The sequence below is a fragment of the Rhynchophorus ferrugineus genome, unplaced genomic scaffold (genome assembly GCF_030347505.1).
Source record: "Rhynchophorus ferrugineus isolate W39M unplaced genomic scaffold, kcgeb_rfMv2 rfM3, whole genome shotgun sequence".
In the NCBI taxonomy this organism is placed as follows: Eukaryota; Metazoa; Arthropoda; class Insecta; order Coleoptera; family Curculionidae; genus Rhynchophorus; species Rhynchophorus ferrugineus.
This window is the reverse complement of record NW_027472582.1, coordinates 13,316,817-13,343,251: the sequence shown is the minus strand read 5'-3', so window position 1 is coordinate 13,343,251 and position 26,435 is coordinate 13,316,817. Positions and strand designations below refer to the sequence as shown.

Here is a 26,435-nt window from a genome sequence, read left to right as displayed (position 1 = left end):
TTTTTAGCGCAACCCCATATTTGCACCCCATAGGTCCAAATTGGATTGTCTTATAAATCAACCTTATTGATTTTAGATCAAGTTGAGTTGATCAACTGAATTCTAATGTGTTTTATTTAACCGAGGTATTTAACTGATTCTGCTTGAGAAATCGGGCATCGATTGAGTGATATAATTAAATTTTTATTATTTCGCCGCAATGCAAAAGTAACACGAACAGATTTGGAGCTATTAAGTTGAATTTTCCAATATTTCGTCCATTTGTAGATTTTGTTGACTGCCACTTGTTTACTTTTTCTACTGCCCCCCTGCCATAATAATTGTGTCGTCAGCAAAGATTCCATGTAGTGTTTCTTTTGTTGTTGGGATGTCAGAAGTGTAGAGCAGATACAGGAGAGGTCCCAAGATGCTACCTTGTGGAACTCCAGCCGAAATAGAGAGAGACTCTAAATTTTTTTTTTTAAAGATATGACTCCAGCAATTGACAATAGTTATGCGGTAACCATTTGCTCATCTTACAGATTAATCCCAAAATGCGGAACCCGATCAAAAGCTTGTGAGACATCCAGGAATATTGCAGGGCAGTATTTCTTTTCCGCTCACGCTTTTTCGATAGCTGCAGTTACTCTGTGCACTTGATCGATTGTTGAGTGGTGATTTCGAAATCCAAACTGGAAATCTGGTTTGGTTTGGTTTGGTTTGGACATTTTTAACACATTTTAATACTAAATTTTCAAATAGTTTTGATATTGCAGGTAGCAGCGAAATAGGCCTGTAAGATTCCACTTATTCTGCAGGTTTGTCAGGTTTTTTAAGCATAATTATTTGTGCCACCTTACAGCATTTCGGAACATGCTTCAGTCTATATATATGTCAACATGATTTGCTTTTCGTGTCAGTTTTTTCAATAATCCAGGTGAAATGTCATCTATACCAGGTGCCTCTTTTGGATTGAGGTTATCAATTTCAGTGAGTGAGTAGTAAAATGATTGGGCTTTATAAAACAAAGTAGCCGAATAATTATTTGATATATTCCTCTTCACCGAAGAATGTCATAAAAATAACTTCAGTCGGGCGTCAAGAGATGGAATGGTGTTTGAAAAACACTTCGTAAGCATAAGAGAACACCCATTAGAATTCCACCACTAACCCGAAATAAAAAGCAATTCTCGACTTCGGCCGCCATACGAGAAACGAAAACCCGAAGCGTATCCATGCGTTCGGAACGAAGGATTTGCATAAAAAGTAAGATTGGTCTTCGCTCGCTGCTTCCTACTGCCACCCCCCCACCCTTCTACCACCCCGCCGCCTTCGCCGAAACGACCTTTAGCACCCTTTCGACGAAACAAAATGTGTTCCGAGAGGGAGAGACCGTTATTTGGCCTTTTGCCAGCGGCAATAATGAACTTTTAATCCCGCAAGAAATATGGCTTATTTGGAATTGATTGCTATTGTGCGGCGATCTTTTTCTCGGGCGGCGGTGGCTTTTAGCCGGTCGGACGAAAGGGAACCGGGTTTCAATTGGGTAATTTTTACCGGGATAATTATGATGGATCGCGATTGGATGCGGAACGTATGCCCCGTGGTACTGGCACTGATTATCGAAAAATCCGCTTCGATGAATGTTTTATTTTATTGCCGATGGTGGACGCTCTGATTGATTCATTGATTGGTCATTTAATTTTTTTTGGGAATATTTAAGGATACATATTATAGTCTATTCAAAATAACAGTGAACTCACGTAATTAAGATGTTTAATCTATTGTCTGCCGCAATTTGTAAATTCGTTTAAGAATCTTCTAAATGATAACACTAAAGTGTTTGTTACGATTTTAAGATTAAAAATATTATCCAATTAAGACCAACTATAGATATATAAGATAATTATAAGATATATGACCAGCTATATAATACCAACTATAGTCAACGGCCTGATACATAGATGGCGCTACTAGAATTAAATCCATATCTTCTTTAGTGAGTCCTAACACTCAAAAGATGTGTGTATAAATTTGACAGCTGTCGGATCATTAGTTTGTGAATTATAGTATTTTGAGTGAAGCAACTTTTGTTATTGTGAAAAAAATGGAAAAAAAGGAATTTCGTGTGTTGAAAACAATATTTTATATTGTTTTTTAAAGTAAAAAAATACAGTTGAAGCAAAACTTGGTTTGATGCCGAGTTTCCGGATACTGCCGCAGGAAAATCAACCATCCATGATTGGTATGCTAAATTTAAACGTGGTGAATTGAGCACCGAAGACGGTGAACGCAGTGAACGCACAAAAGAGGTTGTTACAGAAGACATAGTTAAGAAAACATAAAAAAATCCACAAAATCATTTTGAATGGCCATAAATTGAAATTGAATAAAATAGCAGACACACTAAAGATATCAACTGAACGTGTGCATCATATCATTCACGAATATTTGGGTATGAGAAAGCTCTGTACAAAGTGGGTGCCGCACGAGCTCACTTTTGACCAAAAACAACGACGAGTTGATGATTCGCAGCAATGTTTGAAGATGATCAAGTGTAATAAATCCGAGTTTTTGTGTCGATATGTGACAAAGGATGAAACATGGCTCTATCATTTCACTCCGAAGTCCAATTGACAGTCATCCGAGTGGACTGTACACGATGAACCCGCTCCAAAGCGTGGGTAAACGCAACAGTCGGCTGGCAATGTTATTGACCTTACCTTGAGAATGGAAGGACCATCAACAGCGACTATTAAATAGCGTTATTGGGCCGTTTGAAGGATGAAATTGGCGAAAAACGACCGCATTTGAAGAAAAAGAAAGTACTGCTTCATCAAGACAATGCACCGTGTCACAAGTCAATGAAAACAATGGCAAAAATCCATGAATTGGGCTTCGAATTGCTTCCTCATCTATCGTATTCTCCAGATTTGGCTCCAGCGACTATTTCCTGTTATCAGATCTCAAAAGAATACTCGCTGGGAAGAAATTCTCGTCAAATGAAGAGGTGATCGACGAAACTGAGGCCTATTTTGAAGCAAAGGACAAATCGTACTCCAAAAATGGGATTGAAAAGTTGGAGGGTTGCTATAATTAGTGTAGCAACCTTGAAGGGAATTATGTTGAAAAAATACTCATTTTGCCAAAAAATGTGTTTTAGTATGGTAGGCCGGGGACTTTTCAATTGACCTGTTAATGTTGAGCGCGAAGAAAAAAATTCTGCGAAAATTATGTTATACACCTTCATATATTCTCATCCCATCAAAATTTACAGACGTCTATCTATGTCACTGACGAAATCGCGTTAACGTAAACTACGTGGCGTAAGCCAAATTTGCTGTAAATAAATTTCATTCCACCCCTAAATACCTCGAATAGCTGGAAATATTTCGATCTAATATGCGCAAAAATTCTAATGGGATATACATTTCACGCCTGGGTCGATCCGCGCCCATTTACAAGCTACATCGTTTGATAATTTGTCTCGTTGTTAAATCCAGGCATCAATATACGGTCCATCCATTAGGCGCTCCATACATTTCATTAAATCTGCCTCACTGCCACCGATATGTTAAAGAGGAATGTCATTTGTTTTTTTTTCTCGCCCTCCCTTTGATCAGAGGCGTAACAATGAGAATGCGGCACGTCAGATAATCACGTGACAAGTATTTAATTCTGCCGTAGATTCCTGTTGTCAATGCACGTTTTCCAGTTGTTTTTATTGCTGCAAATGAGTTTGACAATCTGTTAGTTTGCACTAACTGTTATAATTGTCTTTTATGGAAACCTCATGATATCAAAGCCATGTCGAAAGTATACTTAAGTAAAATTGCAAATACTCTATCTACTGATATTTTTAAGATGTCAACTATAACACACAATTTTACGTTATCATTTCATCTATTATTTTGAAAATAACAAAAATAGTTTCACTAAAATCACTGTAATTTGTAAACTAATAATGGAATGACATTATATAAAATAAATAAATAATAAAGCCATCTGAAAGCTGTTAATGTTGATAATCTAAAAATCACACGGTAATAATATGTCAGACGAGATATCTTTTCAGCGATGAGAAAAGACTATACTGTAAAAAATAACTTTCAAGGTCAAACTGAGAGTATTTTCCGAATTACGACCAATACAGTTGCTTGACTTTGAGTCAGATATGCTCTGTTTTTTTTTATTATTTAATTAATACATTGTTACTAGTCGTTTCCGTCTAACCTACAATTTATCTTTATGCTAACTTAAATCTAGGTATATAACTAGGAGGACCCATCGGCCCTATCTCAGTCTCTGGTGAAATAATGTTTATACATGTTACTGCTGAATTTTTTAATAAATGCACCTCCCTAGACAACACTACACAAGATCAGATGGTTTGATTCTTTTAAGTCTGTGTCCTGTTCTGGTGGTTCAAAAGTTGCAATATTTCAATATTTGTATAAGAATGGAGTCTTTCCTCATGCCCCCTTGTAATTCTCTTGATTTGTTGACTGACTGTGGATATCTGAAGGTCTCGATGTAGGTAATCAGTCCTATAGTATTTGTGTGCACCCACAATACCTTTCAGGACTTTGTTCTGAAAAATTTGTATTTTGTTACTCTTTGCAGAACATCCCCATAATTGAACTCCGTATGTGCAAATAGGTTTCAATATTTACTTATATAATAGCAATTTATTATGTACTGACAATTGTGATTTTCTTCCAATTAGCCAGTACATTTTCCTATATTTCAATTCCAGTTCCTTTCTTTTCTTCGTTATATGTTCCTTCCAGCGATGTTTTGCATCGAGATTCACTCCGAGATATTTAACGTTGTTGCTATATGGAATGATAGTATTATTTAATGTTATGGGTGCTTGTACGGTCTGTTTATAGGTGAACTGCACATGTACAGATTTACTTTCATTAATTCTTATTTTCCAAGCTTGTGTCCAATTATTTATATTGTCACTTGCCTGTTGTAATTTTCGTGAGGCTTCGTCACTATTGTCTCCCACATGCTCTGCTTTTTGTCTAACATGATGTTTCCAATTTAACCTACTATCGAAAAGGATGTCGAGGAATTTAGCTGATTTTGCCTGAGAAATCGGGCATCTGTCAAGTCATATAATTAGGTTTTTGTCATTTCCCCTCAACTCCAGCCGAAACGGAGTTGTGTGTTTAAGTGTTCAGAATGACATTTCACGCGAGATATTAGTAGATTAGCCTCAAATGCCATACCCGGTCAAAAGTTTGTGAGACGCTCAGGAATATTTCAGGGCAGTATTTCTTTTCTTCGGATGCCTTTTCAACAACCGCTGTTACTTTGTACACATGGTCGATTGTTGAGTGGTGATTTTGAACCCCGAACTCGAAATCTGGTATTCTAAAAAAGTTTTAACGGCAGTTTCTCAAATAATTTTGATATTGAAGGTAGCAGCGAAATAGGTCCGTCACAGACTTGTTCTGCCGGTTTGTTATGTTTTTTAAACATAATTATCAGAGCAACCTTAAAGTATTCCGGAACATGCTTCAGTCTTAAACATACATTGAATATATATGTCAACATGATGATTGCTTTTCGTGGTAGCTCTTTCAATAACCTAGCTGATATATCATCAATTTGGAGCCTTTTTAGGACATATATTGTTATAAATTTCCGTGACAACTTCTATTGGAGAAATCAGATTTACAGCTGCATCGGGCTAATGAACAGGTTTTGGAATATAACAGGTCAAGTGAAAAGTCCCCGGTCTAAAACATTGATGGCGCTACTAGAATTAAATCCATATGGTTTTTAGTTAGCCCTATCCCTCAAAAGATGCGTGTATAAATTTAACAGCCGTCGGATCATTAATTTGTGAATTATAGCATTTTGAAGGAAGTAACTTTTGTTATTGTGAAAAAAAAATGAATAAAAAGGGAAACGTTTGAAGGAAAAAATATAGTTGAAGCAAAAACTTGGCTTGATGCTGAGTTTCAGGACACTGCCCCAGGAAAATCAACCATCAAGGGTTGGTATACTAAGTTTAGACGTGGTGAAATAAGCACCGAAGACGGTGAATACAGTGAGCGCCCCAAAGAGATTGTTACCGAAGAAAACATTTTAAAAATCCACAAAATCATTCTGAATGACCGTAAATTGAAATTGCATGAAATAGCAGACACTCTAAAGATATCAACTGAACGTGTACATCATCATATCATTCACGAATATTTGGGTATGAGAAAGCTCTGTGCAAAGTGGGTGCTGCGCGAGCAGTAATAAACCCGAGTTTTTGCGTCGATATGTGACAAATCGCCGAAAAACGGTCGCATTTGAAGAAAAAGAAAGTGCTGCTTCACCAAGACAATGCACCGTGTCACAAGTCAGTGAAAACGATGGCAAAAATCTATGGATTAGGCTTCGAATTGCTTCCTCGTCCACCGTATTCTCCAGATCTGGCCCCCAGTAACTATTTCCTGTTCTCAGATCTCAAAGAATGCTCGCTGGGAAGAAATTTTCGTCGAATGAAGAGGTGATCGACGAAACTGAGACCTATTTTGAGCAAAGGACAAATCGTACTACAAAAACGGTGTCCAAAAGTTGGAGGGTCGCTTCCCCCTTGAATCACCCTTGAAGGGAATTATGTTGAATAAAAAAAAATTGGCAAAAAAATGTGTTTTACTATGGTAGGCCGGGGACTTTTCAATTGACATGTTATACCCATCATTCGGTTGGAATACGTTAGCTAAACGTTATGCGAATAATTTAGCTTTTTCGTCGTTGCGTCGAACCCATTCATTTCGATCATTTGTAATAGGCGGTACTCTAATAATTGATAGTTTAAATTTCAGATCTGTTGATTTGTCTGATTACTAATTCTATTAAATATTGTTTTCTATCGTTAGGCGATGTACTTGGTTTAAGGATAATAATAATTTCCGCAATCTGCACTGCATAGCAATATCGCAATCGCAGTGTGGCAAGTTTTAGTACGGTCTACGGTTTGTCTGCCAGATGTTCAAGTATTTGGCCACTAGTTAGATCACAGCCTGTTGCCATTTGATATTTAGCATTTTCTGAATTTCGCTAACAATTTACTCTAGAGTTATTCTAGAGATTTTGTTACAATAAGTAGATTCATCAAAATAATCGAAAATATTTTTTCATCGATACGTCGGGACGAAAGAATGATGTCGAATTCGGCTTCGAAAGCGTTACATTAAATCCAAACGAATTATTTTGATGTCGCCTCTGATCCCACCGTGGACCAGTGCCGACAACTGCAATTAATACGACTTGGACGCGTCGAATATCAATTCAATCCAATAACAAGTTCGAAATGTAATTACGGTTGGACTTTCCATTCCGAACCGATGTGAAGTGGTGTAATAATTTATGAAACCCCCCCGACACAATAAAGGTAAAACACGGCTGGGGTTTATTTAATGGTATGCGTGTGTATATGTATATGTGTGTGTGGGAACAGTGGCTGGCTCTATACAACAATGCCGGTAATTCGATGCAGTTTCTGGTCGGATTAATTATTATTTATAACGTTTATCGGTAGAATGAGGCAGTGTTACAGTACCAACAACCTAAATTATATATACTTTATGCGGCCGCAATGTGACTAATTGATTATCAGTAATTGTTAACTAATACCTAGAAGAGCTAATCATTTAAATTATATTTAGTATTAGAGAAAATTACAGCTAATAATCTGGTATATATATATATATATATATATATATATATATATATATATATATATATATATATATATACTAGCTGACCCGACAGACTTCGTCCTGTCAAAAAGATTTGTAATGTGGCAGTTTTTGTGCCTACGTATTTTAAAAAATTCTCCTGAACAGAACCATCACCCTGGTGATAGGGCGTTGTGAATAAAAAATAATTAAATAAAACATATATAAGGATTGAAAAGTAAGTAATCGCTTTATTGTTAATCATGTGAATCATAATTATTATTATTATTATCATTATATTGCTTTGTGGTATACGATGTTTTTTGTTTGATTACCTGGCGCATAGATAAACAAATCTGATGGTTTTCCAACACGGGAACAGGCAACATACAATTGACCATGTGAGAAACATGGGTTTTCTAGATTAATACCACAAACACTTAATGATTGCCCCTGGGACTTGTTTATAGTCATAGCAAAAGCAAGCCGTCAACATGTCTATAGGAAATTTGCCATTACCAATGTCAATGAGTTGTTTAGAGAATATGTTTCCAGATTGGTCATTTTGCAACTCGACACGCATATTCTTGCTTAAATGAAGTACTTTAACATGTTTCCACAAATTGGAGGACTTTAGACATGCATTGAGTTCATCAGCTGGCGTTGATCGTGGAATCACTGGCAATGTTTGACGAAAATCTCCTGCTAATAAAATCATTGCACCACCAAATCGGTTATTATTGCTACGTAGATCTTTTAAGGTTCTGTCTAAAGCCTCCAAAGATTTTTTATGTGCCATCGTGCATTCATCCCAAACAATCAATTTACATTGCTGCAAAACCTTTGCCATTGCAGAGTTCTTCGAAACGTTGCAGGTTGGAGTTTTATTGCTTTGCATATTTAATGGCAATTTTAGTGCTGAATGGGCTGTTCGACCACCTTCAAGCAAAGTTGCTGCGATTCCCGACGAAGCGAGTGCAAGTGCAATTTTATTTTGTGAGCGAATTGTTGCTAATATTAATGAAATAAAAAAAGTTTTTCCTGTACCACCAGGTGCATCTAAGAAATAAATCCCTCCAGTTTCATCATTTGTTACTTTCATAAGAGTTTCAAATACATACTTCTGTTGTTCATTTAACAGTGGAAGATTTGTTTGAATTTATTCTTTCAAAGCGTTGAGATCATACAGTCTTTCTCGATGCAACTCTTGGTTAAAAGCGTCATGCATTGGACGATTGGGCGCGGTCAGGCCTAATTGAATTAATAGTTTGTTTGACATTATCAAGCACATGTCCTCAATTGAAATCAATGCTTCATTGTAAATTTCTTCACTGATTTGTATATTTGGATTTCCCATTCTATTCCGTATTTGATACAAAATATCATCACACATATAATCTTTGTACTTCATCCACAAATCAATTGGGTTTGATGGGAAGCATGTAGATATGATTATAGAAAACAATGTTCGTATTTGATGAGTGTGTGATGATATTACAGCATCATTGAGAGTTTGATCCCAATGAGCGTCATTTTCAAGCAATTGCAAACGTTGACAGGCTTCTCTGTAGGATCCACACAATTCACCATCAACAGTTCGTAACTGTTGGAATGATGTTGGGCCACGTACATTGACTAATAGCAGTCGTAAATAAAAACATTCATCATTGCTTGGATGTACTGAATAAATCCGGCCAATCGCATCGGTGGAATATACATCTGTATATCCTGGAACTGGTTTTCCTTGTTTCCGTCGTATAAATCTCCTTGAGGATTGATTCCAGGTATAATATTTTGGCATTTCAGAATATAGCAATGTTTGTGCGAAATCATCGTTTTGGCATGTCTCAAAAAAACTGGTTAATGTAGTAGATGGTGGCTGAGCAGCTCTTTGTACTGCGTTCTGTGCTGTAAAATACACTCTTTGTCCATTTTCTAAATGCACAGCTAAGTGAACAACAGAAGGGTGTCTCTCATGAATAGGAAAAGAAAATATTCGCCAAACTGCTTCATTACTACTGACATAGCGGCCCATTTGGTATTGGGTAACTTCATCATTAGAATTCCCTGCACCAATTCCAATCACAGCCATATCACTCCCTTTGGTTACATATTTGCAAATGTATTTAATCGATTTCACTGAATGGCAAGATTCAACGTTGATGTGTGCTTTGAATGTCTTTGATAAAATGGGTGAATATGGAACAATCCAACGATTATCTATTTCAATATCTTGTTAATTTAATTTGACAATTGTTGATTTTCCATTGTCTGCTGTCGATCTGCGACGATACAATGGATAACCGTCATTACCAGTAATTGTTTCCGATATTAATGTCCGTGGATATCGTTTTGAACATTTACCATCCATCATATACGGTGAATTTTGATTAAGAGTTCCACAGGGACCATGTATCATGTTTTTGATAACTACCTCATGCAATCCAGGATCTACTTGTACATTAGGGATTTCAGCTGATATCACTGCATCAACTTCATTTGGCCTTATCTTTTCAACCAACCAAATCAAAATGTGTGCATGTGGCAATCCTCGTTTCTGCCACTCCACAGAATACATCCAGCAGCGTGTCTCACCAAACACATTATGTTTTACGATGAAATTCATTAAAGATTTCAACTTTTGTCTAAAGACTCTGGCTGTAATATCATGACGATCAATGGATGATTTCCCAGGTAATAACTCCTGCTTAATTTCTATCCATTGCGGATTGCATGTAAATGTGATGAACAAATCTGCTGTACCATAATGACGAACATACGACATGGCATCTTGAGCATATTCGTGCATATGCCGAGGGCTTCCGATGTATGTTGCTGGAAGAATAGTCATCCGACCGACATTCTGTGCATTTCCATCAGTATTAATCGCATCTCGAAGGTGAATATACTCTTCAGATCGGAGTTTGGTTTGATTCAACCTGATGAATGTTAATCTCTCCGTTTCAATTTTAACATACATGTCATCAACATATTTGTGATATAATCGCCGACATTTCAATATGTGATTATCTGCATTTTCCCGAATCATTAGGCGGTATGAATAATAGTTCATTGAACTGACTTTTTTGTTGGTTTCAGAACCTGTAAACAGATTTTGTTTTAATAACATTCAAATATAAAATTAAAATACATAATATAGTGACTGAGATATTATCGCCATAGCTAAACTAATATTTTAGTTACCTGTAATGGGATTTATCATTTTTATTGATAAATCGTAGCCATCTTCACCTTGCCAAAATATAATGGGATATTGCAGTGCATCATATGAGCGGTGTGTTTCCTTTATAGGTTGTAATTGAAAATTCCGACGATGTAAAACAATATCACGGGATTCCAAGTTTTCTCCAACTACAACGATAGCAACTTCATCAATAGTTGGTGCATTAAAACGTCTTGTATGTTGACCTGCAGGTGTTTTATCAGCTCTGATTACAATTTTGTGATTATCGGATGGCATCAGATCCAGGGCAGTTTTAAACAATATAATCAATTGATTGTGTTGATGAAATAAAGTTTGTAATTGTTCTACAATAGACCTTTTTACTAAATTGTTATGTGCACAACGCAGATCAATTTCTTGTGGTGAATTGCCCATAAAATAAATTTGCAGGAATTTGTTGTCGCTATCTGACACTGGTAACAGTGAACCTGCTCTGTGATATATTTGCCCTTGTATCTGTAAATAAAAAAAATATTATGGTGTGGTATAAATTAATGGATTGTCAATGATCAAACTTAAATAATATTTGATCTTAAAAAGTATATATTTAGTTTTAACTAATATCTATCAAATATAAAATATAATAAAAGTGTCACTGAAACTGAATCACCATATAATATGATGACTAAGTGATATATTTCGTAATGATTAAGAAATTGAAGATTAGTAACACATCTTAACTTTGGTGGCAGAAAATTTTGTTCGCTAAAATAATTATGAGTAACTGCTATAATACATACCTTGAAAGTTGGCATAAAATTTTCCCGAACTGCATTTGTTGCCCCAAATGAAGTCATTTGAAAGCAATTGTTATATTGTTGAATATGTGTCAAAAAGTGTATAGAATCTGTTCCTATTCCTGAAACCAATGAGTACAATGGTTCTGGTGGTGGATCCAATTGTATCAATTTCACTTTACCATTTGCGCAACACAATCCATTGGCTTCGTTTTTGTATTTTAATGCCTTACAGTGTGAGCAAACCAAGTTCATAGAACCAATAACAACACATTGGTAGTTACTGTAGTCAATTGACACATCGTAACTGAAAGCAGCTGGATTCAAACTTGCGCGATTATTAGTTGAATGTCGCGCTCGCGCTTCACGCGTTTGTGATATCCGAATTCTTTCACGTTCATTTCCGTCGTCACGTTCTTGTGCAGTACGATTAGATCGGTAATTAGCTTGGTTTATAGCATTTCTGGTTCTTCTACCTAAATTGCTTCGTCTTATAGGAGGCATATCAAATATAAATTATTTTTTCACTAATCACGAACTAAACAAACACTAACTAACTAAACACTCTGCACAAAACACGATATACGAATTTGTTTCGTGTATCACTTGACAATTCATCTGTCATCTGTCAAAAGTCATCTGTAACAGACAACTTTTTTTTTTAAATTTGATATGACTTGAACTCAAATCCTTTTAAGCCGTACGAATTGTTTTATTTATTTAAAATTTGAATTAAATTTTAAACAAATAAAAAATTTTAAATAAATAAAACAATTCGTACGGATTAAAAGGATTTGAGTTCAAGTCATATCAAATTTAAAAAAAAAAAGTTGTCTGTTACAGATGACTTTTGACAGATGACAGATGAATTGTCAACTGATACACGAAACAAATTCAAAGAAAAAGGGCTATTTTTAGGGTTTTTCCAGCAATAATTCTAATTTTTCTCGCCGTAAAAACCATCCCTGAACTTCAACGAACATTTTAAAAAAAGATTTGGCCAAATTGGTCCAGGCGTTGTTGAGTTATACGCTTAGGAACATATTTTGCGATTCATTTTTATATATAAGAATATATATATATATATATATATATATATATAAAAATATTATTCTATTTGTTCAACAAATGAAAAACTTTGTAAGCTAATTTTTAATTTGATTTTTTTATTTAAGAGAATTTTTAAAAAATATGTATATAACTATTTAAGCTAGTGTTAAGAATAACACTTGTACAGTATACGAGTTTCTGTGGTTTGGTTCGCTTCAATGTTCTAATTTCCTCCATGCTGTTCAATAGCAGAATCATGGATAACTTCGTAAATTGATTTGATTTCGACGTCAAAGTGCTGCTCTTTGTTGGTTACGTAGCAATAAACATTGGTAATTAATCGTAGAACTTTGTTTTGGAAGCGTTGGATCATTAGCAGGTTTGATGACTTCGTGCAAACTCATATTTGCACTCTGGAGGTCCAAATGGGCTTCGTGATTGACTGATAAACCAATCGTCTTTATTTTAAGTTAAGTCGAGAGTATCTTTCGACAAGTTCGTGTGGTTTGGTTTGCTTAAATTTTTTGATTTGTGAGTCTGAGCTGCTCTGTTTTTTGTCTGGAGGAATCCGGAAAGTGTTGATATTCGCAACGTAAAATTAACATGAATAGATTTGGTACTATTTAGCTATATTTTTCAGTGGCTAATCAATTTGTAGATATTGTTGGCGTCACTTGTATCTTTTCTACAGCCTTAGGTAGATATATATGTTTTGCCATGACAATTGTGTAATCGGCAAATGATCCAAGTTACTTTTTATTTTGTATTGGGATATCAGCAGTGTAGAACAGAACCTGCCTAAACAGATTTAACTGTTGAGAATGCGCCTTCATACTGTAGATTTGTTCCAAATGCCATACCCGGTCAAAAGTGTGTGAGACATCCAGAAATATTACAGGTTAGTATTTCTTTTGTTCAAATACCTTTTCAACAATCGCTGCTACTCTGAGCACTTGGTCGATTGTTGAGTGGTGATTTCGAAATCTAAAATTGAAATTTGGTATTTTTATGAGTGGTTTAATACGTTTTAACAACATTTTCCCAAATAATTTTTATACCACATATAGCAATGAAATAAACAAGTAAGATCCAATTTGTTCTGCAGATTTATTAGGTTTTTTGATGATAATTATTTGAGCAATTATTCAAACAGGCATTGAATATGTATGTCAACATGATAACCCAGCTGATATATCATCAATTTCAGGAGACATTTTAGGACTGATGTTGTTTTCCCGTGTTTGTTGTTGAATTTACCTTGGCCACATCCATTAGAGAGAAAAAGGAGTTGTATCCATTGTAGATCTTCTATCATTCGACTGGAATGCGTTAACTACATGATATATGCGCACAATTCAGTTTCGACTACATATTTACTATGGCAAAAATGTATATCTGCCTAAGACTGTAGAAACAGTACAAATAGTCCACAAGGTCTACAAATGCACTAGAGGCTGGAAAATGCAGCTTAATAGCTCCAAATCTATCCATGCTAATTTTGCGTTGCGGCGAAATAACAAAAATTTAATTAGATCACTTAAGGAATAGACGATTCTTCAAAACAGAGCAGATCGGACTCAAAATCAAGCAACTCTGCTGGTTAGTCGAAAGATACTCTCAACTTAATCTAAAAACAAAGATATTGGTTTATCAGTCAATAATAAAGTCAATAGTAACCCAACGCTGCTAAAACGAAGTTCTACGATTCATTATTAAAACTTACCGCTACGCAATCAAAGAAGAGCTACATGATGACTTCGAAATCAAACGATTGAAGCGAACCGAACCATATGAATTTGTATTCGAATTTACGCACTTAATTTTATTTTGAATTGGGAAATACATACTAATGTATTAATCCCATATTCGCTTTATTTTACAACAAAACAGTAGTAATAAATTAATTTGTAAATTAAGATTGTCATGAGCATATCTAATTTAAGATGTAATTAATAAAAAAAATTAACAATAAAGACGATTAATTGAATATCCCAATACTCCAACAATATTGATAGATATCGCCACAGTCCAAATAAAGGAACCTATCTGCTGTATTAATATCGAAACCTACGTGACCTCAAACTATAAATAACCCGAACATCGTCAATTGGAGAAATGGATGATACATTATGATTAACTAAACACGGGTCGTGGATTAGCCACATAATATTCTAATTCCGTCCGAAAGCGAAACTCAAGTCAATTAGAAATAATTTTCTCCTTGAATAATTTCAACGTCTCTCAGCAATTTCGACAACCCTTTTTGTCCATTCATTAATTATAATGGTGCTGTTATAGTTGCACTCCCACGGGCGGGGTCAACCTATTAGTTTAGCGCCGAATATTATGTTGGAGCTTTTTTCCCCTTGCCGCAAAATATATTTTCAAGGATGTTCCAAGGACTAAAAGCAAAAATAAATGTATTGTGTTAATTTAAGTGCTTTTACGTATTTTGATCAAAGATGTCTATTAAAATAACCGTCAAAATCGATGGTTTTGATATACCTCTCCGTAAAATAATAGTTCACAATAGGCCTATAATTTAATTTTAAAGCATTTAAAGCACATGGTGTTACTGCATATTAAATCGTATCGGGTACATTGAAAACTGGTATTTTTGACACCGATGACAAAGAGCGTTCCGGACAACCAAAAGAGACATTCTGGATCGTGCTTCAGTCTCAAACAAGCATTAGATATATATGTCAACATGATTATTGCCTTTTGTGGCGGCTTCTTCAATAAACCTGGTGAAATATCATCGATTCCGGAAGCCTTTTTAGGATTGGGGTCATGTCAAAACCTATGGCAAGTTCCATTGGAGAAATCAGATTTACAGATAGATCGGGCTGATAAACAGGATTGTATTTTGATCAACGATATCTATTAAAGTAACCGTTAAAATAGATGGTTTTGATATTCCTCTCCGTAAAATAATAGTTCACAATAGGCCTATAAATTAATTTTAAAGCATTTAGAGCACATGGTGTTACTGCATATTAAATCGTATCGGGTACATTGAAAACTGGTATATTGACACCGATGACAAAGAGCGTTCCGGACAACCAAAAGAGACATTCTGGATCATGCTTCAGTCTCAAACAAGCATTAGATATATATGTCGGCGGTTTAATGGCGGCTTCTTCAATAAACCTGGTGAAATACCATCAATTCCGGAAGCTTTTTTAGGATTGAGGTCATGTCAAAGCATGTGGCAAGTTCCATTGGAGAAATCAGATTTACAGATAGATCGGGCTGATAAACAGGATTGTATGATTTTATGATCAACGATATCTATTAAAATAACCGTTAAAATCGATGATTTTGATATTTCTCTCCGTAAACTAATAGTTTACAATGGGCCTATAAATTAATTTTAAAGCATTTAGAGCAGATGGTGTTACTGCATATTAAATCGTATCGGGTACATTTGTAACCAACTTCATGCCTCACTCTTTCACTGACAGGCTTCACTTTTCGGTATGGGTCTTAGAAGCCTTTTTAGGATTGAGGTCATGTCAAAGTCTGTGGCAAGTTCCATTGGAGAGATCAGATTTACAGCAACATCGGGCTGATAAACAGGATTTATAACTATTGTGGATTCTACATTATTCGGTTGGAATACGTTAGCTAAATATTCTGAGAATAATTCAACTGTTTCATCGTTGCGTCGAACCCATTTATTTCAATTATTTGTAAAGGTAGTACTTTAATAATTGGTTTTTAAAATCTCCGAGTTGCTGTCTATTTCCGAACTTAATTCACTCACAGATTTTTCGAAGCAACTCTGTTTATATTCTTTAATATTTTGATTTGTCTTGTTAATAATTCTATTAAATATTGTTTTAACTACAGCATTTCTGGTTCTATGCCATACTCTTCTAGCTCTATTCTAATCTTTCTCTTGATATGGGTATAGCTTCTTTTGCAGACCGAATTTGTTCAGTTATATCTCGGGTGTGCTGCTCAAGATCGTCTATACCTTTGAATCTTACATTTAAACTGATTTTTTTCTGCATTATAAGTGTAAACGTACCCCAGTTAGTAAGATTAGGCTTCTTTTTTTTTAATTTTCGCGCCTAGTGTTAACAGTATTAGACTGTAATCAGATGATAGTTCGTACAAGCACTCGATTTGCATTTTATTAGGGATGCAGAAAAAATATCGATATATAGTTATATCGATATTTATTTAGCCGATATTTTTCGATATTTCTTCAAAATAAATTAAATAAACCTTGCTTAATTTTAAGGGTCCGTCAAAAATACCATTACTTTTAAAATATTTAGAATGTATATATATTTTTTTAAGGCTAATATTTGATTAATTTTATTTTTTCTCAAAAATATCAATATATTTTTTGTATAAATATCATATTTTTATACTTGTTACAAAAACATTTTATTTTTTTTTTAAATTTTTGAAATTTTTTTGAAAATATCGAAAACGATATATCGAATTTTTTTTTAAATATCGATATATACAAATATCGATATGTTTTCGGTGGCTAACACCCCTATATATGATTTGATGAGATGCCCTCCGAAACATAAAAGTCCAGTAGGCCTGGCACTACCGCGGTGGGCCAGTAAGTGGGTTCACGTCCTGAATGATATATTAAAATTGAATATATTATAATTAAATATTAAATAGGATTTCGCAGGTTTAAAGGCTTTTTGTTCGAATAAATTTTCATACGCAATTAATTATACCTATTCAACGAGAGAGGGAGGGAGAAAAAAAATTGTCGAACGGCACTCGCTTTGTGTACGTATCCCTTGTTTTATATCTTATTTAAAAGACCCGCCGAGACATTAACCAACAGTCGCGGTCAGACCCGTGCGAAATTATTTATGCGGGTTTAATGTAATCGCCAAACTAAAACGAGTGTATGCGGAAATAAAAAGGTCCTTCGAACCCTGGCTACGGTCGACTTTAGATTAATTTATCAGAACTGCTTATACACGATGAAAAATACGGGAGCACCTTTTTTGCGGGGTGTTTTGTGTATTTTTTCGCCCGGATATTTATCCTAATCCGGCTCCGGAGTTATGGGATGAAGTTAAATTCAAATTTCCAAACATTCATTACGGGTTTTTTAATTCTTTTATTCCAAAAATATTAACTCTACATTTATGAATTATAATTATTCAATGTTATTTATTTATCTTTTGTATACACAGGGTTGTGTAAAAGTAGTATGGAATGGCGAAACTATATTGATCAGTGTGCTGTTAAAAATGGTTTATGAGATTATACAGTGGCATCAAATAATCTGGATATCACTACATAGTATAAAACAAAGTCGCCTTTTCTGTCCCTATATCCCTATGTGCGCTTAAATCTTTAAAACTACGCAACGGATTTTGATGCGGTTTTTTTCAATAGATAGAGTGATTCAAGAGGAAGGTTTATATGTATAATACATGCATAATATACTAAGGCAACATTGCTAATTTTAGAGGTTTCTAACGTGATCTCGTAAATTAACCTATTTTTTTAGGCTTATTTAGCAATTAGCAAAAACGCTGCCTAACCCTACGAGTTAGATCAAATTAATGTACTACAGTATTGTACACCATAAAAAGGTCTACAAAAAAGTACGCGATGGTATATGTTTATCTTTTAGGGATAACCCACATTAACCATTTTTATTGTTTACTTTTTACGTGAGAAAATGGCTTATTTACGAAGCTATTTTAAGCAATACGGCATTAATCCTTATCGAATTAAGTACCTTAAATACAGTGTGCAATTAATATAGATCAATATGGTTCCTTACAGCATGTAAATTAAACAAATATTTTCGGAGATATTACAAATTTAAAATTTGCGTTTAAAAATGTGTAATGTAATAAAAATTGTATGAATTTAGATATTCCAAAGATAGCAGGAAATCTTCATAGTAAGTATAGGGGAAGAGGAATTGTTTTACTCCAAATTTAATGCGTGCAGGCCAAGGGCAGTAATGAATGAACCAAAAATACTGGATCGATTTTAATCATGTTTTCATTGAGTGACATAGGCATATATATTTTATGCCCGTGCAAAGTCGGAGCGGGCCGCTATGTTTTTATATACAACGTTCATATTTTTTCTGTAGTGTATTTAATTTAGTATCAGCATTGCACCCGTGCGAAGCCGGGGCGGGTCGCTAGTAATTAATAAAAGGGAAACTCGTCAGGTGAAGTCCGCGGAACTTGCTTAGAAATTATTTGGTCACTAAAATTGCTTTTTTTTCTTATTCCGGGTTGACAAGCTTGAACCAAATGTTGTTTTGCTGATGTCGCTTCAGGTTCTGGATAGATAAGTTTTGCGAGTGACAGAGACCCTAGGATACGTCTGGGATTGTCGTAGTTGGTTTACCTACCGGGGTTTGTGGATAGGTAGGGATTCGATTAAGCTGTTATCGAGTTCTAAGGCACTTAGAGAGAACCTAACCCTCAGCAAGTTCGTGAAACTTTTCGCGAACGGGTTGTCTGATTCAAGGTGAGTGTTCACGTTCCTCATAAACCATGGAGGAATAACGCGCGGGATTTTTGGACTGGAACACTTGGAGTAGTGCAGGTTGTCTCTCAGAGACGTACTTGTACCTCATCTGTACTCAGTAGAGGCATGCACTGGCGCTGGATGGACTAACATCTTATACAGTCGCTTTCTTGGAGATTGGGAGTTTGCTTTTTCTGCAGAGGGGTGGAAATAGTAGGCTGTACATGCCATTGCCTTTGCAAATAGCATGCTGTCTTTGAGCTGACCATTAGAACCTGCCGTCAAACTGCAGATCGAGGTATGATACCTTCTGGAGCCAGGGGATCGGGACTTTTTCGATTTGGAGGCTATCAACGCGGAACTCCTTCTTACAGTGGAATAAAATAGCTTCAATTTTGCTTGGGTTAATCTGCAGCCGTCAGAATTTGTACTATGCAATCGCCTGGTTGAGTTGGACTTCTAGTCTGCCATCGATGGCGTCGGGACTGTAATCGGTGGTGAAGAAAGCTATGCCATCTGCATAAAATGATGTGTGTGAATGAACCTCGATGCAAAACTTCTCTGGAAGGAACATATAAAGAAGAAAAGAAAAGAACTGGAATTGAAATATAGGAAAATGTACTGGCTAATTGGAAGAAAATCACGGATTTCAATTGTGGGGATGTTCTGCAAAGAGTAATATAAATAAAATTCAAATGTTTCAGAACAAAGTCCTGAGAGGTATTGTGGATGCACAAAAATACTATAGGACTAATTATCTACATCGAGACCTTCAGATACCTACAGTCAGTCAAGAAATGAAGAGAATTGCAAAGGGGCATGAGGAAAGACTCCATTCTCACACGAATATTGAAATATTACAACTATTGGATACCACCAGAACAGGACACAGACTCAAAGGAATCAAACGGTCTGATCTTGTGTAGTGTTGTCTAGGGAGGTGCATTTATTAAAAAATTCAGCAGTAACATGTATAAACATTATTTCACCAGCGACTGAGATAGGGCCGATCGGTCCTCCTAGTTTTATACTTAGATTTAATAGTTATAATAAAGACAAATTGTAGGTTAGATGGAAACGACTAGTATCAATATATATATATATATATATATATATATATATATATATATATATATATATATATATATAATTAAATAATAAAATAATAAAAAAATGACAATTTTATCTTTTTCTTCAAATGAAATATCGTTTAATACTTCTTAGTGTTTTAATTCAAAACTTAAAAAAAACTTAATAATAATAAAACACGTAATAATAACTAAAAGATGATCTTAATATAAATTTTAAGTTTCAGACTTCGACAATTTACCAAATGACAGACTTTATTTTTAAAAAACTTTAAAGTTATATATATTTAGTTAACACAGTTTCATCATGCTAGAAATATAATTAGTGATACTTTATTTAGGCCAATGAATCCCATACAGTTTTATTTAATACAGGCTTATAAATTGATTTTGAAGCATTTACCGATGGTGTTAGTGTGTGTTAAAACGATTTGGGTACATTTGTAATCTCACTGAAAGCATCAATGAGGATCGCTATCGGCTACAATTTATGCGTTTGAGTCAAGCACTGCGCGAAAAATGAGCGGAATACGAGCAAAGACACAACAATGTTATTTTGCAGCATTAGACAACATGTTGCAAAATTGGTGAAAATAAACTTGAAAACATTCTAATTCTAATTACTATTTATTCCGACATATAAGTCGGGACCTGTTAGAACAGCGTTTCACTGTTTATGAAGATAGTTCAAATTCGCTCATCTTTCCGTGAATGGCCTGAAAGTTCGTAAAAAGTAGCGGCCATCAATAAACAATACTTTTAACACAACACATTGCTCCAATTTATCACAATAAACCTTCAAATTCCTTTAAAAATCCTTTAATTCTAATCTATAGGATTACGATTTTTTAAAAATGAAAATCGATTATAACCAATTTTAATACGTAGCATGGGTAAATCAATTTTATAATGAACGGTTAAATTATGCTGCTAAAGCTATTGCATAGCATTGCGATTTCCTGTCGGCTCAACGAAGACATCACAATAATTTGCATGCTAAATACTCGTCTCGAATGTTCCACGTTGACTCCAGCAGTGATGTGTCCGAAATTAAGTGAGTTATTACGAAAACTAATGTATGCGCCTAGTTGGTAAGTTTGATGGAACTGGAGGCTCTTTTGTCGACCGAAGATTGCATTTGCTAGTGGTCTATTAGCGACGAGAGAGAGAGTAATGGCTTTTCAGCCGTGAAACGATTTTGTGTCGAAACTATGAACTACCGGGTATGGATGTAGTGGAAGTTTAACATAAATACGAACTGTTTCGAATAGCACAAACCAATTTAATGACTTAGTGCCATGAAATATTTGGACTGTATTTTTTAAATAATATATTTCGTTATCATTGTTAATAATGGAGCGAGGAAATAGTAATTTCAGATTTTGTCATGTTCTACAATGCAAATTTATTCATATAACAGGTCAATTGAAAAGTCGCCGGCCTACCATATTAAAACACATTTTTTTTATTCAACATAATTCCCATCAAGGGGGTGATACACTGATTATAGCGATTTTCCAACTTTTCGATACCATTTTGGTAGTACGATTTGTCCTTTGCTTCAAAATAAGCCTCAGTTTCGTCGATCACCTCTTCATTCAATGATAATTTCTTCCCAGCGAGTATTCTTTTGAGATCTGAGAATAGGAAATAGTCGCTGAGGGCCAGATCTGGAGAATACGGTGGATGAGGAAGCAATTCGAAGCTCAATTCATGGATTTTTGTCATCGTTTTCACTGACTTGTGACACGGTGCATTGTCTTGGTGAAGCAGCACTTTCTTTTACTTCAAATGCGGACGTGTTTCGGCGATTTCGTCAGTCAAACGTTCCAATAACGCTATGTAATAGTCGCTGCTGATGGTCCTTCCTTTTTCAAGGTAGTCAATGAAAATTATTCCATACGCATCCCAAAATACACACGCCATAACCTTGCCAGCCGACTGTTGCGTTTTCCCACGCTTTGGAGCGGGTTCATCGTGTGCAGTCCACTAGGATGACTGCCGATTCGACTTCGGAGTAAAATAATGGAGCCATGTTTCATCCATTGTCACATATCAACGCAAAAACTTGGGTTTATTACGCTTAATCATCTTCAAACACTGCTCTGAATCATCAACATGTCGTTGTTTTTGGTCAAAAGTGAGCTCGCGCGGCACCCACTTTGCATAAATCTTTTCATACTCAAATATTCGTGAATGATATGATGTACATGTTCAGTTGATATCTTTAGAGTGTCTGCTATTTCATTCAGTTTCAATTTACGGTCATTCAAAATCATTTTGTGGATTTTTTTTCGTCGGTAACAACCTCTTTTGATCGTCCACTGTGTTCTCCGTTTTCGGTGCTCCTTTCACCACGTCTAAACTTAGCATACCAATCCTTGATGGTTGATTTTCCAGTGTCCGGAAACTCGTCATCAAGCCAAGATTTTGCTTCAACTGTATTTTTCCCTTCAAAAATCAATATTTTATCAACACGCTAAATTCCTTTTTATCCATTATTTTCACAATAATAAAAGTTTTTTCACTCAAAATACTATAATTCACAAACTAATGATCCGACAGCTGTCAAATTTATACACGCATCTTTTGAGGGGTAGGGATAACTAATAACCATACAGATTTAATTCTAGTAGCGTTATCTATGTGTCAGACCGGGGACTTTTCAATTGACCTGTTATCTAATGATTCTGTTCTGTGAAATAAACTGATTTATAGACAACATCTTTACTTACATACAAAGCAATATAAAACTAACTAAGTATTTAAAATAATACAGCATAAATAAAACATATTGAAAATAATTACATGTTTTAGATTCCGTCTAAGAAGAAGATGGTACTTGATTGGATATAATTAATATAGAAAAATTACACACTTTGTGTCCATACACCGACTTTCTATTCTCGCACGAAAATTTACCTTTCTGATAAATGTATGTTCTAAAGGTTCTGGTTGTTCAAACAACATAATAATACCGGTAAATTGTAAATAATACACCTCGTTGTTTTCGTAGCGGTCTTACGTTTGTATACACCTATAGATGCAATTAAATACAACTCACTACTAGTTTATTTGAATAATTTTACCAACAGTAATATTTGTTTAACAGAATTTATAAATGGGTTCGTTTAAATTAAACTAAATCCTTTAAACATTATTATGTTGTTTGTGATATATAAAATTACCTTTAGTGATAAACAGTGAAAACAGATTAAATTGAATGAAATCTTTTAAATAACTCTACTTGAATTAACTAAGGACTTATCCTAGGGATACCCTGTCTAAGGATTAATGATCTATTCCCAATATTTAGTCCAAACAAAACGAATGTGTAAAAGTTAACTTGCATCAAAGGATTTCTTTCCGAAAACGGTGAACGCAGTGGACCTCAAAATGATTTTCGATGACCGTAAATTGAAATTGAATGAAATAGCGAACACTCTAAAGATATTAACGGAAGGTATACATCATATTATTCACAAATATTTGGGTATGAGAAAGCTCTGTGCAAAGTGGGTGCCGCGAGAGCTCACTTTTGACCAAAAACAATGATCAAGCGTAGTAAACCCGAGTTTTTGCGTGGATATGTGACAATGGATGAAACATGGCTACATCACTTCACTCCGAAGTCCAATCGACAATCATCCGAGTGGACTGCACACGATGAACCCGCTCGAAAGCGTGAGAGAACGCAACAGTCGGCTGGTAAGGTTATAGCATCTGTATTTTGGGATGCGCAAGGAATACTTTTCATTGACTACCTTTAAAAAGAAAGAACCATCAAATCTATTACATAGCGTTATTGGACCGTTTGAAGGACGAAATCGCCGAAAATGGCCGCATGGAAAAAGAAAGTGCTACTTCACCAAGACAATGCACCGTGTCACAAGTCAGTTAAAATGATGGCAAAAATCCATGAATTGGGCTTCGAATTGCTTCCTTATCCACCGTTTTCTCCAGATCTGGCCCCCAGGGACTATTTCATGTTCTGAGATCTCAAAAGAATGCTCGCTGGGAAGAAATATTCGTCGAATGAAGAAGTGATCGCCGAAACTGAGGCCTATTTTAAAGCAAAGGTCAAATCGTACTACAAAAATGGTATCGAAAAGTTGGAGGGTCGCTATAATCAGTGTATCAACCTTGAAGGGAACTATGTTGAATAAAAAAAGGTGTTTTACTATGGTAGGCCGGGGACTTTTCAATTGGCCTATTACCACTAGTCCATGTCTATAAGCTAAGAAATTGTGATCCTACCGAACTATAACTTAATCTAAGCCTATATTTCGCAGGAAAAGAAAATAGTATCTCAGATAACATCAGCATTTTAAATTTTACCCAAAAAAAATCAAATCTAGTTTTTAAAATATTTTTTGATACAGTTATGTCAATTATTTGCATTGTTAACTTTTCTTAAGTTATGTTGACTTTGATTTATCAGCAATGACAGGCCATCGACGAATGTTATAGGTGTCATTCACCGTCATGTCAACGTTTCATTCATAGCCCACTAAGAGATATATCTCGAAGTTCAAGTGTTGTTGATTATGACGTTACTTGCAATTCAAAAGTCAATCATTTTCCGAAATATTTATTGGATCGTTGCGATATTGGCCCTATATAAATCGAAAGGAGGAATGGTGGTTCATCATCAGTCTTCGATCGGTTCAGAATCAGTCTTAGATCCAGCTATCTGTAGCAAAAATGTACGCTATGCATATAAGTTTAGCGTTGGTGGTGTGTCTAGCTACCACCTATGCAGTTAGAACACGTAAGTTTTATATCTCCCTATGCACTTTCTTTTTTGACCTCTGGCAGAGATTTGTGTAGATGGCGCTTTAGACAACTGTTTCATTTTTTGATTTGAACGTATATAATAAAAAAAATCTAATAGAATAAACTTCTGTTGATTGTATTTTAATGTATAACACAATCCTTTCAGCGTTGTGCCCATTGGATAATAGTGTTGAACTGTATTACCCCGCCAATGATTGCTCGCAGTTTTGGCAATGCTCCAACGGTGTTCCTGTGTTGCAAGACTGTCCCGAAGACACTTTATTTGACTCCGATTTGAACGTGTGCAGTTACTGGGAGAATATAGTTTGTCCTACCCCTAAGCCGTAAGTCTGCCTGCATATTTTATCTCCATCAAAATTACCTATTATAATTGTTCAGACCAACAACCACAAGACGTCCAAGACCAACCAGACGTCCCAGACCTACCAGAAGGCCCAGACAACAGTAGGCATTTTAACGCTATGTCCTTTATGATAATCATTCGATTGCCTTATATATTAATCAGTATTGTTAAATAAACGATAGCATGCATTCCATCTACCGTTTTTTTTACCTAAAAAACAATTATTCAATAATTTTTTGAAAACGCACTTTTCATTATATAAATTAATGACTAATAGTTGTATCAACATTTTATAACAATAGAATGTCGGCGTATAATAATTTAAAATTTTTGTAAATTTCATGTGTTTTTAAACCCAAATGATATAGATAATGATATAATAAACATTATATATGGAAAAAGTCACAAATTTTTATACTTCTCAGATAAACATAAAACACTGAAAACATATGTATTTTGGCGCGAAAAAAATTGAAATTTGTGTTAAACTGTTTTAGAATGGGTAATTTTTGAGAAGCGTGACACAAAGAAATCCAAAAGTTTTTTGAAAACAAACTTTTCATTATATAACATAATAACTAATAGTAATATAAAAATACTATATCAGCATTTCATTCCGCGTAAAATGTTTTATAATTTAATGTAATTTTCATGTGTTGTTAAATGCGAGAATTGCAAAAATCATATATAACAAAGGTGACAAATTGTTTTAACTGAAGTAAATATCAAACATTCAGAATATACGTATTTTAGGGCGAAAGAGCCGGAGATTCATGTAAAATTTGTTTAAAATAGACTATTTTTGTGATATGTGACTTGATATGATAAATTGACACATTTCTTCAAAATATACTTATCAATGTATAACTTAAATACCAAAGGTTGATGGTGAGATTCATTCCGAGATATTTAGCGTTGTTGCTATATGGAATGATAGTGTTATTTAATGTTATTGGTGCTTGTACGATCTGTGTATAGGTGAACTCCACATGTACAGATTTATTTTCATTAATTCTTATT

General features: G+C 34.9%; 3 protein-coding genes across 6 annotated transcripts in view; 1 reads left to right on the top strand and 2 right to left on the bottom strand.

Annotated features, from left to right (window-relative positions):
- Positions 1-26,435, bottom strand: part of Cals (calsyntenin 1) — a 521,064-nt gene that overhangs the window by 25,183 nt on the left and 469,446 nt on the right. The gene's annotated exons all lie outside the window — the stretch shown is intronic.
- LOC143192659 (uncharacterized) lies at positions 3,567-13,970 on the bottom strand. Its single transcript, XM_076398135.1, has 6 exons — positions 13,956-13,970; positions 11,652-11,876; positions 11,097-11,367; positions 10,872-11,039; positions 9,981-10,769; positions 3,567-3,706 (listed from the first exon to the last, which is right to left on the bottom strand). The coding sequence occupies exons 1-6, from the start codon at positions 13,968-13,970 to the stop codon at positions 3,567-3,569; spliced, it is 1,608 nt and encodes a 535-aa protein (XP_076254250.1).
- LOC143192730 (uncharacterized) lies at positions 24,907-25,608 on the top strand. The gene is made up of 3 exons (XM_076398247.1): positions 24,907-25,046; positions 25,218-25,395; positions 25,451-25,608. Exons 1-3 carry the CDS (start codon positions 24,980-24,982, stop codon positions 25,518-25,520), a joined length of 315 nt encoding a protein of 104 aa, XP_076254362.1. The 5' UTR covers positions 24,907-24,979; the 3' UTR covers positions 25,521-25,608.